Here is a 12,137-nt window from a genome sequence, read left to right on the forward strand (position 1 = left end):
TTGCCCAGGTTGTCAATAAGTCAATGTCCGTATATCTACAGACTACAAATGAAAGCAGTGCAATAGTGTAAAGTATTAGTTTCGAAAGTTGCAGGGTCGGAAGGAAGTGCCCATAGTACTAAGAATACACGTTTCCTTGCTATACTTGCTTGCCCCACCGTACTGAGCAATGGCGGCTACGTACCTATCTCCGTGAGGAACCATACAAAGACAATCGACGCGAGTATCCCATGAGTATCTAGAGATATTTGGCAACCCTCGGTACCGTTTAGCCGCTTTGAGCCACATTTGCAATGTTCGAGCAAAACCTATAATTGGTATCACGTCCAGTACAACATTCCATTTTGGCCTCGGTAGGAGCGTTCCAGGATGGCCAGAGAGAAGCCAGCCCGTGCCCAGTACTGGATGGAATTGAGAACCTCGAGACCATAAACTCATCACAATGAAGAAGTCAATATCCATCTACGTATCTACTCCTTAGCGAATATCGAGTAGAAAAGTCTCCAGATCATAGACCCTGCCCTCGACTGGATGGAATCCGGGCCACGGGTAAGGTCGTGGCTAGCCCTAACAGGACTAGTCAGCCAGCACCTGACACCCGCATCCTGATTCGCCGTACGGCCTGCCCTAACCCACCCACACAGCTAAGCGAAAGCGCACCTCGATTTCCCTAGTCGAACAAACATTTCAGCCGACCGACCGCTATCTCGACGTTCAACCACGACACCGTCCGACACCCCTCACCAATCCGTCCCTCGACAACAGGTGCATACGGAGCCAAAATGTCTGAACACGGTGAAGTCGAGGTCGATATCCCCGCCGGGGTTTACAACACCCTGCCCAAGGATGCTCTTGCGGAGATGGGAACCGTGAAGCTCTTCAACAAGTGGAGCTACGAGGATGTTGAGATCAGGGACATCTCCTTGACGTAGGTGCTCCCTTGTCTGTTGCGATGCACAAAATTCCTGAATGGTTGGAATACGGTCAATTGCGTTCAGTTGCGCTGGGAGGACGAAAGGATTCTAAGGGAGGGCAACTGAGTCGCGGAGGAATTTTCGACACGATGAATCATACAGCATCAAGGGTGAACTCGCGCTGACTGCAATTTGCGTATAGCGACTACATCCAGATCCGTTCTCCCGTCTACCTTCCTCACACCGCTGGCCGTTACGCCGCCAAGCGCTTCCGCAAGTCGCAGTGCCCCATCATTGAGCGTCTCACCAACTCTATCATGATGAACGGCCGCAACAACGGAAAGAAGCTCATGGCTGTCCGCATCGTTGCTCACGCTTTCGAGATCGTACGTGCACATACCGGTCGATGAGGCGAATGGTGGGAATCAGTACAATAACTAACAGTTCCATTTTCAGATCCACATCATGACCGACCAGAACCCCCTCCAGGTCGCCGTCGACGCCATCGTCAACTGCGGTCCTCGCGAAGACAGCACCCGTATCGGTTCCGCCGGTACCGTCCGTCGCCAGGCCGTCGATGTCTCCCCTCTCCGCCGTGTCAACCAGTCCATCGCTCTCCTGACCATCGGTGCCCGTGAGGCCTCTTTCCGCAACATCAAGAGCATTGCTGAGTGCCTTGCTGAGGAGCTGATCAACGCCGCCAAGGGCAGCTCCAACTCCTACGCCATCAAGAAGAAGGACGAGCTTGAGCGTGTGGCTAAGAGCAACCGGTAAAATGGTTATGTTGGGCGTATTCTCCGTTTATGGTCCTGTTTCTTGCTTACTGGAGTGGACGGGGAGTTTCTGGGATTCAGTCGAATTGCACATGGTTGCACGACTGTATATACCTGCACAGTCACGAAAGGGAGCGAGATCCAAAATATGAGAGAATCGGACGGCTTTCTTCTCCAGTAGTTTGGGCGCGATCATGACCTGGGCTCTCGAGCCCATACTCTATTAAACGAAAAATCTATTCCCTTTTCTGTCTCATCATGTTGACTGCACGAAGTAAAGTTCAAGTAAAATGAGTAAATCTAAATTCTTCCTGAATTCATGCTTGACGATTTCCTGTTAAAGCGCTTGAATATTTGATAGAGCCGTCCAGACCGTGGAGTACATCTGGAGAGCCACCGCCGCCGTCTTATCGATACGCGGACCCCGAGAAAAAAGTTTCCTCTTAGCGCAACAACCTCCGCCAAAACACCAACCACCTCACCCTTCTTTCTTGCGGGACCGTGCCCTGAAAATACAAAAATATGGTGAAAAGGAAGTTAGGGGCCTTGGAAAAGGTCGAAGCCGACCTGTAAGTATTCCTTGTCTACCTCACGAGAGACCTCTCAACCGCCCAGAGATTTCTTCAGTCGCTAACAATTCCTCTCATTACAGGCCCAATTTGCAGCATAAAATTCGACGGGATCCAAAGTAAGCTTCGGCGCGAAGATAATACCTTCTGGTTTTGCAGAGGTTTTGACAATTGGTGGCTTCTAGGTCGTATATCGAGGATTTCCGCGCCCAGCACTACCAATATGAGAGTCACCGCGAGATCTTCATGGCAGCGCCTTCGTCCGCCACGGATACAGGAATCATTTCGCTCCGCGAACTCATCGATTTTATTGCCCATGTTGCGGATTGCTACCCCGATATAACGAGGGACTTTGGACAGCAACTTATCGATATGCTGTCGCAGCACCACCAGGTACTGGAGCCCGAGCTGCGGGAGAAAATTGTGGGGAGTCTCGTGCTTCTACGGAAGAAGGAGCTGTTAGATTCTGCGACGTAAGGATACCAGCCTGTTTGGAGATTTGTAGATAGTCGGCGCGTTGCTAATGTCCTGTGGTATAGATTGCTCCAGACTCTCTTCCCGATCCTGATTTCAACACCGAGCAAGTCTCTGCGCCAACTGATTTTCCAGAAGATCTTAATGGATCTCCGATCATCCAATGCGAAGACGACAAACCATAAGCTGAACCGGACCATGCAGACTGTTATGTTCAACCTCGTGACCTCTGATCGGACCTCGTCTAAAGGGTTATGGGCTATCAAGCTCACGCGCGAGCTCTGGAAGAGACAGATTTGGACGGATGCCAAGGCAGTTGAAGTCATGAAGGAGGCCTCGTTAGCGGAAAATGAGAAGGTGATTGTCGGTGGTGTCCGTTTCTTCCTGGGCGGTGATAAGGAGCGCGAGGAGATGGAAGAGGAGAGCAGCGATGAAGAAGCCGTTGACCTTGGACGAGTGAAGCACCAAGTTGGAATCAACAAAAAGACCAAGAAGAAGTCGCGCGCCGTTGAGAAGGCAAAGGCAACAGTTCAAAGACGCGAGCGCAAGAAGAACCAGCCTCATCCTCTGAACTTCTCCGCCCTGCATTTGCTTCATGACCCGCAAGGATTCGCAGAGAATCTTTTCTCAAAGCACCTTCAGAGTCCCAAGTCGAAGCTGAATCTAGAACAAAAGCTCATGGTCCTACAGCTCGTGACTCGTCTTGTCGGATTGCACAAGTTGCATATCATGCACCTCTACTCTTATTTCCAGAAATTCCTTACTCCTCGGCAACCCTCCGTTACTTCCTTCCTAGCATCTCTCGCTCAAGCATCGCACGATTTAGTCCCACCAGATGATCTCGAACCTCTCGTCCTCAAAATTGCAAACGAGTTCGTCTCGGAGGCTTCAGCCTCCGAGGTAGCCACGGCCGGTCTCAACGCCATCAGAGAAATCTGCGCAAGACAGCCGCTCGCAATGAACGAAACTCTACTACAGGATCTCGTCATGTACCGCAAGAGCAAAGACAAGGGTGTGGTTATGGGAGCACGGGGTCTCCTAAGCCTCTACAGAGATATCAACCCCGAAATGCTCAAGAGACGGGATCGCGGCAAGGACGCGTCTATTAGTCTTCAGCACGGCACACATAAGGAGAAGCGGTTCGCGGCACAGGAAGCCGGTGGAATCGAGGGCCTTGAGCTCTTGGAGAAATGGAAGGAGGAAGAGCGCAAGCGGAAGCGCGCTGAGAAAGGACTTGCCTCCGATGAAGAAGACGAAGAGGAGGAGAACGAAGATGAGAATGACTGGGCCGCTTGGAACGTTGAAGACGACGAAGACAGCGACGATTCCGGTGGCTGGATCAACGTCGAGAGCGATGCCGAAATCGACCTGAGTGACTCAGAAGACGAGGGCTCCCGCCCTTCAAAGAAGGCCAAGCAGTCCGAGGACAACGGTGAAGACAGCGCCAAACCCCAGACAGACGAAACCAAGCCCGATCCCAAGAAATCTAGCCTCGCAACAACCCGCATTCTCACGCCCGCAGATCTCGCCAAACTTCAAGAACTCCGCCAGGAAGCAGCCGTCAACGCAATTGTCGGCCCAAAGCGGCGTGGCCAAACGGCCGAGAGCCACCACAAGGACGATGCCCTCACGGCAGCCGAAATCGAGGGTCTCAACGCCCTTTCCGCTGGAAAGAAAACGCGCGAGGAGCGCATTGCCCACGCTAGGGAAGGCAAGACAGATCGCTCAGAGCATAAGAGTGTAACTGCGAAGCGCAAGGAGCGGAAAGAGGAGCAAGGAAAGAGTACTACCAACAAGGAGAAGGCGCGCAAGAAGAACTTCCTCATGACGCTGGGCAAGGCCAAGTCCAAGGGGAAGCGGAGTCTTGTAGAGACGCGGGCTGTTCTGAGGGCTCACCAGGATCGGGCGAAGCGTGGCGGCAAGAGAGGAAACAAGGGACATTGATATCAGTTCCCGAAATGAAGTTGTACTGGCGTTTAATGAGGTTATAGAACACATACCTAGACGTATACTCACATTGACCTTTTTAAACCTTTTACTGACCCACTTTATGGCTTCTTATCGTATTCTTCATTTATCTTGATCATCTTGAAGGTCTTTTCGCAGTAACAAGCATCTCAAACTCGGCCAACCCGACATCCTGTACGCTCAAATCACAAAACACTGAATTCCTCAGAGACTCCTCATAATCAGCCCAATCCGCCCTTGGACCAAGCCACAGAATCATTTCAACTTCTCCGCAATCCCCATACATTTCAATATACTTCGTAACCAGCTTCGGCTCTCGGGGATACACAAACATCCACGCCTTGGCCTGCGCAGCACGAGGAAGCAAATCCCATGTCCCGCTGACAACATTCATGTCTTCCTCTGCGATATACAAGTTCACGGAGGAATTGACCTCCACGCCCTCTATTGAGACATCGGGATGGAGGTGTGTGACCATGGCTTCGAGGAGACCCGAGCCGCTGCCGATTGAGAGGGTGAAGTTGGGGAGTTTGGGGAGGAGAGTGGAGAGGTGGGATAGGAGTGATGTAGAAAGAGAAAGGCAGCAATTGGGAAATGCGGTTGGGAGGGCAGTGGGCTGGGCTGAGAGGTTGGAGATGTCCATTGTATATTTGTGCGGTGGTGAGGTTGAAATGCAAGTGCCAGAAACGGAGATATTGGTTTTTGTCCGGCCGAGCGCGTCCCGTGTTGTTTCGCGTCGCCCGCACCCGCACTTGCCGATTCCCAGCCTCTTTTCTTCTTTCTTCTTGTCACTCCCTTTCGCCCTGACCTCATCTTGTATCTTGCTTTCTTTTAACACTCTCCACTCTCCACTCTCCACTCCTCTTGCATTCCTCGCATTTGCATTGCATTCTTCCGTTGCAGAGAAGAAAGCCTCGCTGGTTCGAAGACATCAACGTTCATCCACATACCACAGCACACACTACACTAATCATCATGGCTGCCGCAATCAAGCCCGTCGACTCCAAACGCCGACGCTTTCAACCACCCATAACCACCTTCTTCACTCCCTCTGCCGACTCTCATGGGCCCTCAACCCCTTCGCATCTCTCTTACAACCACTACTCCGCCATCACAAACTCCCCGACCCCGGTCGTCCCCGCCAAGGTCCAGGCGTCGCTTCTCTCCGTGGGGATGCGCGTGCGCAAGTCCATTGCAGATGGATACAAGACGAACCACGCGAAGGCGGAGGAACATATCCTTCCTGAAGACAACTCTAGCACACTGAAAGCAAGGACTACAACAACCTACAATATACCCACTGCCCGCCCAGAACTCGCGCCATTTAGCGGAATGGCCAAATCGAATGATTACCACACCCCGCAACCGCTCCCCCTCCCTCACTCAACAACCAAATAATCACAACGGACGAAGAAAACGACGCCTTCTCCCTCCCTCCCAGCAGCCAAGAATCCATCGACTCCGAACTCGAGACTCCTACGCTAACACCTCATCAAAAGAAACGCACCCACCAAGACTTCGACTTCGATCCCTACGAAGACGAAATGGGCGGAGTGGAAGACAACGATGGTGTTATACCGAACTCGTATGAAATTGGTTATGCCTGGCAGGATCCGCTGCGTCAACATCCAGTAACACACGGACGAGCGATCCTCTCACCTACACTCAACACCCAGCGACGTCGTGCTGTTGCGGCGCAGAAGCACAAGAGCGGGAATGATACGATGGACTTGGATGATTTTGAGGAACCAGCTTTCTTAAGGAAGAGAGAGGAGGTTGATATGGATGTTGATTGTTGAGGACATCTACCTGCCTTGATCTACCCTGCCTTGTCCTCATGCAATTGTGAACCGGCCGGTCAAAGTGGCTGCTGGTCTTGATCCATGAAGCGGATTAAACTGGGAAGAGAGTAAGATCCTCAGCTACTCCGCCAATGGATGTTGAGCTTCTCTGTACTTTGTATTTTGATCGATTAGTTATACCCCAGGCGTTCTTTCTATTGACTCAATTGTCCCAAGGTTGTGACCCGGCTGTTCCAACTAATACTGTACCTATCTATGGCTTTGAACATAACGTACAGCATGTATGATTAGCAATTGATACCTACTACCAGCTGCTCGAACAGCATTGGATGTATCGTATCCAACGAGATCCCAAAAACGAAGTGCAGACTAATAAGTAGATTCATAATGCATCATGTCCTCTATCTGGCCTAGCCTAGTGTACAAGCAGCAAACAGCAACCTAGCAATGAGGTTGAGCAAGCGCCGGTATCTTTTCATAACAGTGAAATAATAATCGCACGCGGTCGGCACAAACCAAACGATCGACAAGCATCTCTTTTCTATCTTTACAACTCGTCCTTCTTGTTGTAGTTTGGCTTCTCGTCTTCTTTCTTGTCCTCTGTTTCCTTCTTCTCTTTCTCTTCGTCCGGCGTCTTCTCCGCCGGCTTCTCCTTCTCCGTCTTACTCTTCTTGCCGTTCTTCTTCGTAGATTTCTCGCCAGAGGACTTCTTAGCTGCCGCGGCGCCCATCTTCTCGTAGATGCGGTTTGAGACGCGCTCGATGCGCTTGAGGTGTGAGTCGATTTCGGCGACAGTCAGGGAGGGGTCGTCTGTGGGGCTTAGTTGCTCCTGGAGGACGAGACGTTCTTCGAGCCACGAGGTGGCGAATTCGACTGTCTCGGATAGACTCGTCAAGTCTGAAGGCTGGAAGATCGAGTATTTCAGGGCGGCGGGCTCAGGGGTGGTTTTGGCTGATGCGGTTTCGGTAGTTGAGGTGCTGTATGCGTCGTCTTCCAGGCCATCGTTATCGGTATCGGCATCGGCATCAGCCGGTGCGGAGGCCTCTGGCTCGCTGGCCGTCGATGTGCTAGCCGCGAGGCTTGAAGAGTAGATTTCCTCGTCCTGCTGGATTTGTTTGCCCATGACATCAATGACCATCTGGGCGTTCTTAAGTGAATCCTGTAATAACTGCACACGCGCAGGGCGAGCGGCGTTTTCTTGCTTTCGCTTCAACGCCGGGTCGACAATGTCCTTTAGAGCCTTCAATTTCTCTTTGAACTCGGACGTTTTGGCGTCCTCCGCGGCATAGATCCAGTCGCCAGCCGCAGAAACTTTCTCGATAAGGGCGGCCAGTTCATCCGTTTTAAGCACCTTCACAAACTCCTCATCCTCCGATAGATCGCGAGTCCTGTAGATGAAGGACTCCAGTTCATTCAGAGCCTCTTCACGAAGAAGGCGATCAAGGTCTGAGGCATCAAAGGCTGCAAGACGGTCCTTGATGCGCGCGAGCTCGGCTGGGGATGGGGCGGGAATACCAAGCGGTGAGCTGGTGAAATTAATGGGAATAACCTCCAATCGGGGTTGAGGTGCAGCCTTCTTGCTGTCTTTGGCAGCGTCTGTTGTAACGGCATCGTCGGCGGAGGAAGATGCTGATGCTTGAGGCTCTTCAGCTTCCAGAGTAACAGACTCGTTCGGCTCGCCATCTTCTCCAAGAGGTACCTGGTCATCCTTCTTGGAACCCAGGCCAAAGAATCCTTTAACACCTTCGGCAACACTGCCTAACATAGAAGGTTCCACCTCACAGCTGACGGAGCCATCAACAACTTCGGGAAGACCGTCAAGGGGGTTAAGTCTAATGGAGAACTTGGTGGTGATGTTGGCAGCCGAGCAGCCGAAACTTTCCTTTAGCTTGTTGACAGAAGCGGTGAGGTTTTGCGTTGTCACTCCAAGAACAGGTACCTCAACCACATCCTCGACAGTTGGGACCTGCTGGTAAAAGCTAAACTCAAAATCTTCCAGGTTCTTCACCGTGACCTGCTTCTCGGGTCCAACCTGAGAAGTAGGAGTAAAAAGCTTTTGCTGTCTCTCCTTGGATTCAGAAGGCCACTTGAGAACAACGGGGTAACCTGAAGCATCACTAGCACGAATTTCCTTGACCCGGAAACTAGGGCTGAGACCGGCTCCTTTAAACGCAGCACCAAAGACGGCTGCCTCATCGGCGTTGACGTTGGTCCTGATCTTTTCAGATCCACCGCAGATAGCTTCGAGTTCCTTCTGAACAAAGGGCGTACGGATTGACCCACCGTGTAAGATAATAGAATCGATATCATTCAGCGAAAGTCCGGCAGCTGCCAGAGCTTGTTCAAGAGGCTTTCCAACGCGCCCAATATGCTGCTCTGCGAGCTCCTCAAACCTGGAGCGGGACACACGGTACTTGAAGTTGACGTCTTCATCGTAAAGACTCTCGAATGAAGCGCCGGTTTCGCTGTTAGCGCTAAGGACCTGACGAGCTTTTTCGGCATCCTTCCACAGTCTCGCCATCGTCTTTCCGTGTGCGCGCACATCTGCGACAGTAACACGATCCTTCAATTTCTTATCCTCAACGAGCTGTGAGACCATGTCCCCGACAAGAAGATCGTTGAGAGCATCGCCGCCAAGTGTCCTGTCTGATCCCGTTCCCAAAACCTGGACTTCCTGAATAGTCTTGTTGAATTTTCCAACGTCTTTAACCTTGCGACTCTGGAAGCGGAGGACGGAGGCAGTAGTGGAGCCAGCGCCCATGTCATAAACAACGTGGTACTCGGGTTTCTCTCCATCAGAGACACTGGGAAATGTCCGGCTCATCGCATAGTTGAGTCCGACGGCGAGACCATCACTGATAAAGGCATCAACGTTCAAGCCTGCCAGTTCGGCCGCTAGTTGCAGACTCCTCTTTTCGTCTGCGGTGTAGAACGACGGATACGTGATCACGGCGTCTTTGACGTCGGATCCCTTACCGGCCAAGTTGTCTGCGTTGAGCTTGATCTGCTTAAGCTGCATAGCCAACAACTCCTCAATAAGGAAAGCATCTTTCTTTTCCTCCTCGCCTAGTCTGTTGCTTCGTAGGCCGATAGTGCCCCGCTCACCAGGAGCGTCCTCCAATCTCAGAGCAGGATAGCGTTCGTGGTACGTTTCAACGAGCTCACCCTTTCCGTCGTTGAAGGGAAGACCGAGGAGCGTCTTAAGGTTCACGTAGACATCGTCGGGGTATCGCGCAGACAATGCAAGAGCATCACCGCCGTAGAACCGCTCCGGAAACGCGGCATCGTTTTGTCGAGTGGGTTTGAAGGCAACGACGGCTGATTCCTTGCGCTTCGAATCCTTCGTGAGCACAATCTCCAATGGAATTCCTGGCTTGACGAGCGCCGCTTTCAGGTATTCTGTGCCGACATCGATCCCAAGAACTGCTGAACCCGCGGCAGCTGTGGGAGTGGGAAAGCTCAGAAAGAAGATGAGGAAGGGGACGATTGCGAGGGAAAGGAGGGGTGAGGTCGAGAAAAGTGATAGTGGATTCGTTCTTCGTCGGCCACCGGGAGCCATTGTCTGTTGGTTCGCCTGCTGTGAGGCGTCAAAGGCGATAAGCAAAGTGTCACCACGTCAGCGATCACTAGGAACCAGTATACCCTTAAGGCAGCTGGGGCGCAAAAGAGCGAAGTCGAGTCTATTTAATCCGTGACCCAGTGTAGGTAGAGTATGATGCTCGAGTCGACCAACTAATTAGCTGTAGAATCAATAGCCTGAAAGGAGTGCGGTGGTGTAAAGATATAAGAACAAGAGAAAGAAGGAATATTAAGTAGTAAGACAAGCCATTCAGGACAGAATCTCAAGAAGATACTGGCCACCTGGCAGGATGTGATCAATAGTCGCAGTGAGCTTGTCGATGTGAACAATAATTAAGTTGCGGCTTCCTTGGGCTCAAGAGGCCACGTTGGGTGTTTGCAGTGTTTGTCACTACATACTGCTTTCACAACCTACAGTGTTTTGAAGAGCAACGACTCTATTCCTCTTCATGTTGTACCCATATTCTATCTCAAATCACCTGTACGCCAGTTTGGTCTTTTTTGTCGCCATAGTGAGGGGCAGACCTAGGCAGTCCTGTGGTAAGCAAATTGTCGAACTCTGCACATCTAAGAGTTAATGTTTAAGATAGAAAGTTACCGGCACAGTCTGTCCTATCAAGTCTATACTAGCAAATATCTAAATCACTCGTTGAATGAATTACAAACAGACTGATGACCTCAATAAAGCAGGAGACAAGCAAAAGAAAACAAAACAAAAAAGGAGAGTAGAGCAGGTCCTCCATGTCCCAGAGCTTTCTGTTAGAACCATGGTAGTCAGGCATGGAACTGAGTATGAGCATAGTCTACCACTGGTGGCAGGGTACCAAGTTCTTTGCCTTTGATCAACCTCTCACGCAACTGCAGTAGCTCATAGAAATCACCAGTGGGGCCGGACACACGTCTATTCAAGCAGTTCCACGCAAGACGGAATTGGGGCCTGACATGTCTTTTTTACCCGTTCGTCGAGGCCGTCGGCCAGCTTGCTGAGCATATTGGCCTATAGATCGTCAGTAAAAGAGTTCGGGTTAAGGACCTTAGCAGGATACAATCCTGTCCACGCACCTGACTCGGCGCCTTTCCGGTACGGTTGTAGTCGAGGATCATTCGAAAGCATAAGGTGCGGGTCCTCATGGGAAGGTGGGAGAGCTGTAAAGTCTGGGAGCCACCAGAGGAATGCAGATTTGCAGTGCAGCAATAAAAGATATTTGCCCAGCCCAAGACGGAAATGCGCTTTGGGGACGAAATGGTACCGGGCTTTCGACATGGTAGACCAAGATCCGGATTTGTATCTCCCACTCGATCGATATTCAGCTCGTTGCATGCGGGATCTGTGCAGCGTTTGTAACCAGCCCTGACCAGTTCATTGACGGCTGACGGGAATGACAAAATCAATTTCCTGCAAGGTAGTTTAGTTAGTGGATATGTGCGTTATCGGGGTGGGCGTTATTGTGGAAAATACTCACGGTGTTCACTTGGTCGCTTCCAACCAGAGCCAGAGCCAGAGCCAGCCAGCCGAAGAGGATGCTCGGGAAGCCAGCTCGATCAAGGTGATATGCAACACCAGTTGCTATCTTTCGTGATGTGTGGCGGTTGTCCATACTGACCTTCTAGTCGGAAGTGACGTTGAGTTGTAGACCTGTCTTGCTGGTCTCGGTGATAGTCCATATCAGGAAATTTAATGACCTTTCTATATTCCGTGCCTGGTCTTGACACTGCGACGCTGTCCATAATCCCATATGTCTCGATCAGTATTGAACAGTATATGTTCACACTCTTTTGACTGCCAATCCAATGACATTGGGCCACTTTCCCAAGCAATCACTACATGTGGCCTGGGCTGCACTGTCCCAGGCATGAGAAAAATGCCTTTATACACGGGAAGAAAGGAGAAAGATAAAAGTAACCCCGTTGTTTTTGCATTGTGACGATGGAGCACTTTGTTGGTGAAAGAGGCCTGTGCATTGTCAGGCCTATCGTGCCCAAAAATCCAGGCTATCAGCAAGCGCTATCTAGGAAGATTGTATGGTGAAGTCGTTGGCAAGACTCAATGGCAGAGCG

At 51.2% G+C, this 12,137-nt stretch overlaps 6 protein-coding genes across 6 annotated transcripts; 3 read left to right on the plus strand and 3 right to left on the minus strand.

Moving 5' to 3' along the window:
- The first annotated feature begins 481 nt into the window (after positions 1-481).
- Positions 482-1,943, plus strand: BDV17DRAFT_249164 (40S ribosomal protein uS7). Its single transcript, XM_073756176.1, has 3 exons — positions 482-928; positions 1,117-1,300; positions 1,371-1,943. Exons 1-3 carry the CDS (start codon positions 783-785, stop codon positions 1,686-1,688), a joined length of 648 nt encoding a protein of 215 aa, XP_073621231.1. The 5' UTR covers positions 482-782; the 3' UTR covers positions 1,689-1,943.
- Positions 1,944-2,104: 161 nt separating this feature from the next.
- BDV17DRAFT_249166 (SDA1 family protein) lies at positions 2,105-4,730 on the plus strand (the record flags this gene model as incomplete). The annotated part of the gene is made up of 4 exons (XM_073756177.1): positions 2,105-2,256; positions 2,340-2,375; positions 2,442-2,729; positions 2,796-4,730. Coding segments are annotated over exons 1-4 (2,050 nt in total), but the record flags the coding sequence as incomplete, so codon positions are not given.
- A 47-nt stretch (positions 4,731-4,777) lies between these two features.
- Positions 4,778-5,454, minus strand: BDV17DRAFT_249169 (uncharacterized protein). The gene has a single exon (XM_073756178.1). It carries the CDS (start codon positions 5,339-5,341, stop codon positions 4,814-4,816), a length of 528 nt encoding a protein of 175 aa, XP_073621233.1. The 5' UTR covers positions 5,342-5,454; the 3' UTR covers positions 4,778-4,813.
- A 219-nt stretch (positions 5,455-5,673) lies between these two features.
- Positions 5,674-6,096, plus strand: BDV17DRAFT_286116 (uncharacterized protein; the record flags this gene model as incomplete). Its single annotated transcript, XM_073760839.1, has 1 exon — positions 5,674-6,096. The coding sequence occupies one exon, from the start codon at positions 5,674-5,676 to the stop codon at positions 6,094-6,096; it is 423 nt and encodes a 140-aa protein (XP_073621234.1).
- A 676-nt stretch (positions 6,097-6,772) lies between these two features.
- BDV17DRAFT_6752 (Hsp70 family protein) lies at positions 6,773-10,145 on the minus strand. The gene has a single exon (XM_073764940.1). It carries the CDS (start codon positions 10,057-10,059, stop codon positions 7,048-7,050), a length of 3,012 nt encoding a protein of 1,003 aa, XP_073621235.1. The 5' UTR covers positions 10,060-10,145; the 3' UTR covers positions 6,773-7,047.
- Positions 10,146-10,984: 839 nt separating this feature from the next.
- BDV17DRAFT_286118 (uncharacterized protein) lies at positions 10,985-11,343 on the minus strand (the record flags this gene model as incomplete). The annotated part of the gene is made up of 2 exons (XM_073760840.1): positions 10,985-11,076; positions 11,142-11,343. The coding sequence occupies 2 exons, from the start codon at positions 11,341-11,343 to the stop codon at positions 10,985-10,987; spliced, it is 294 nt and encodes a 97-aa protein (XP_073621236.1).
- Positions 11,344-12,137: the final 794 nt, after the last annotated feature.

Source organism: Aspergillus undulatus, assembly GCF_047715775.1.
Source record: "Aspergillus undulatus strain CBS 261.88 unplaced genomic scaffold BDV17scaffold_1, whole genome shotgun sequence".
In the NCBI taxonomy this organism is placed as follows: domain Eukaryota; kingdom Fungi; phylum Ascomycota; class Eurotiomycetes; order Eurotiales; family Aspergillaceae; genus Aspergillus; species Aspergillus undulatus.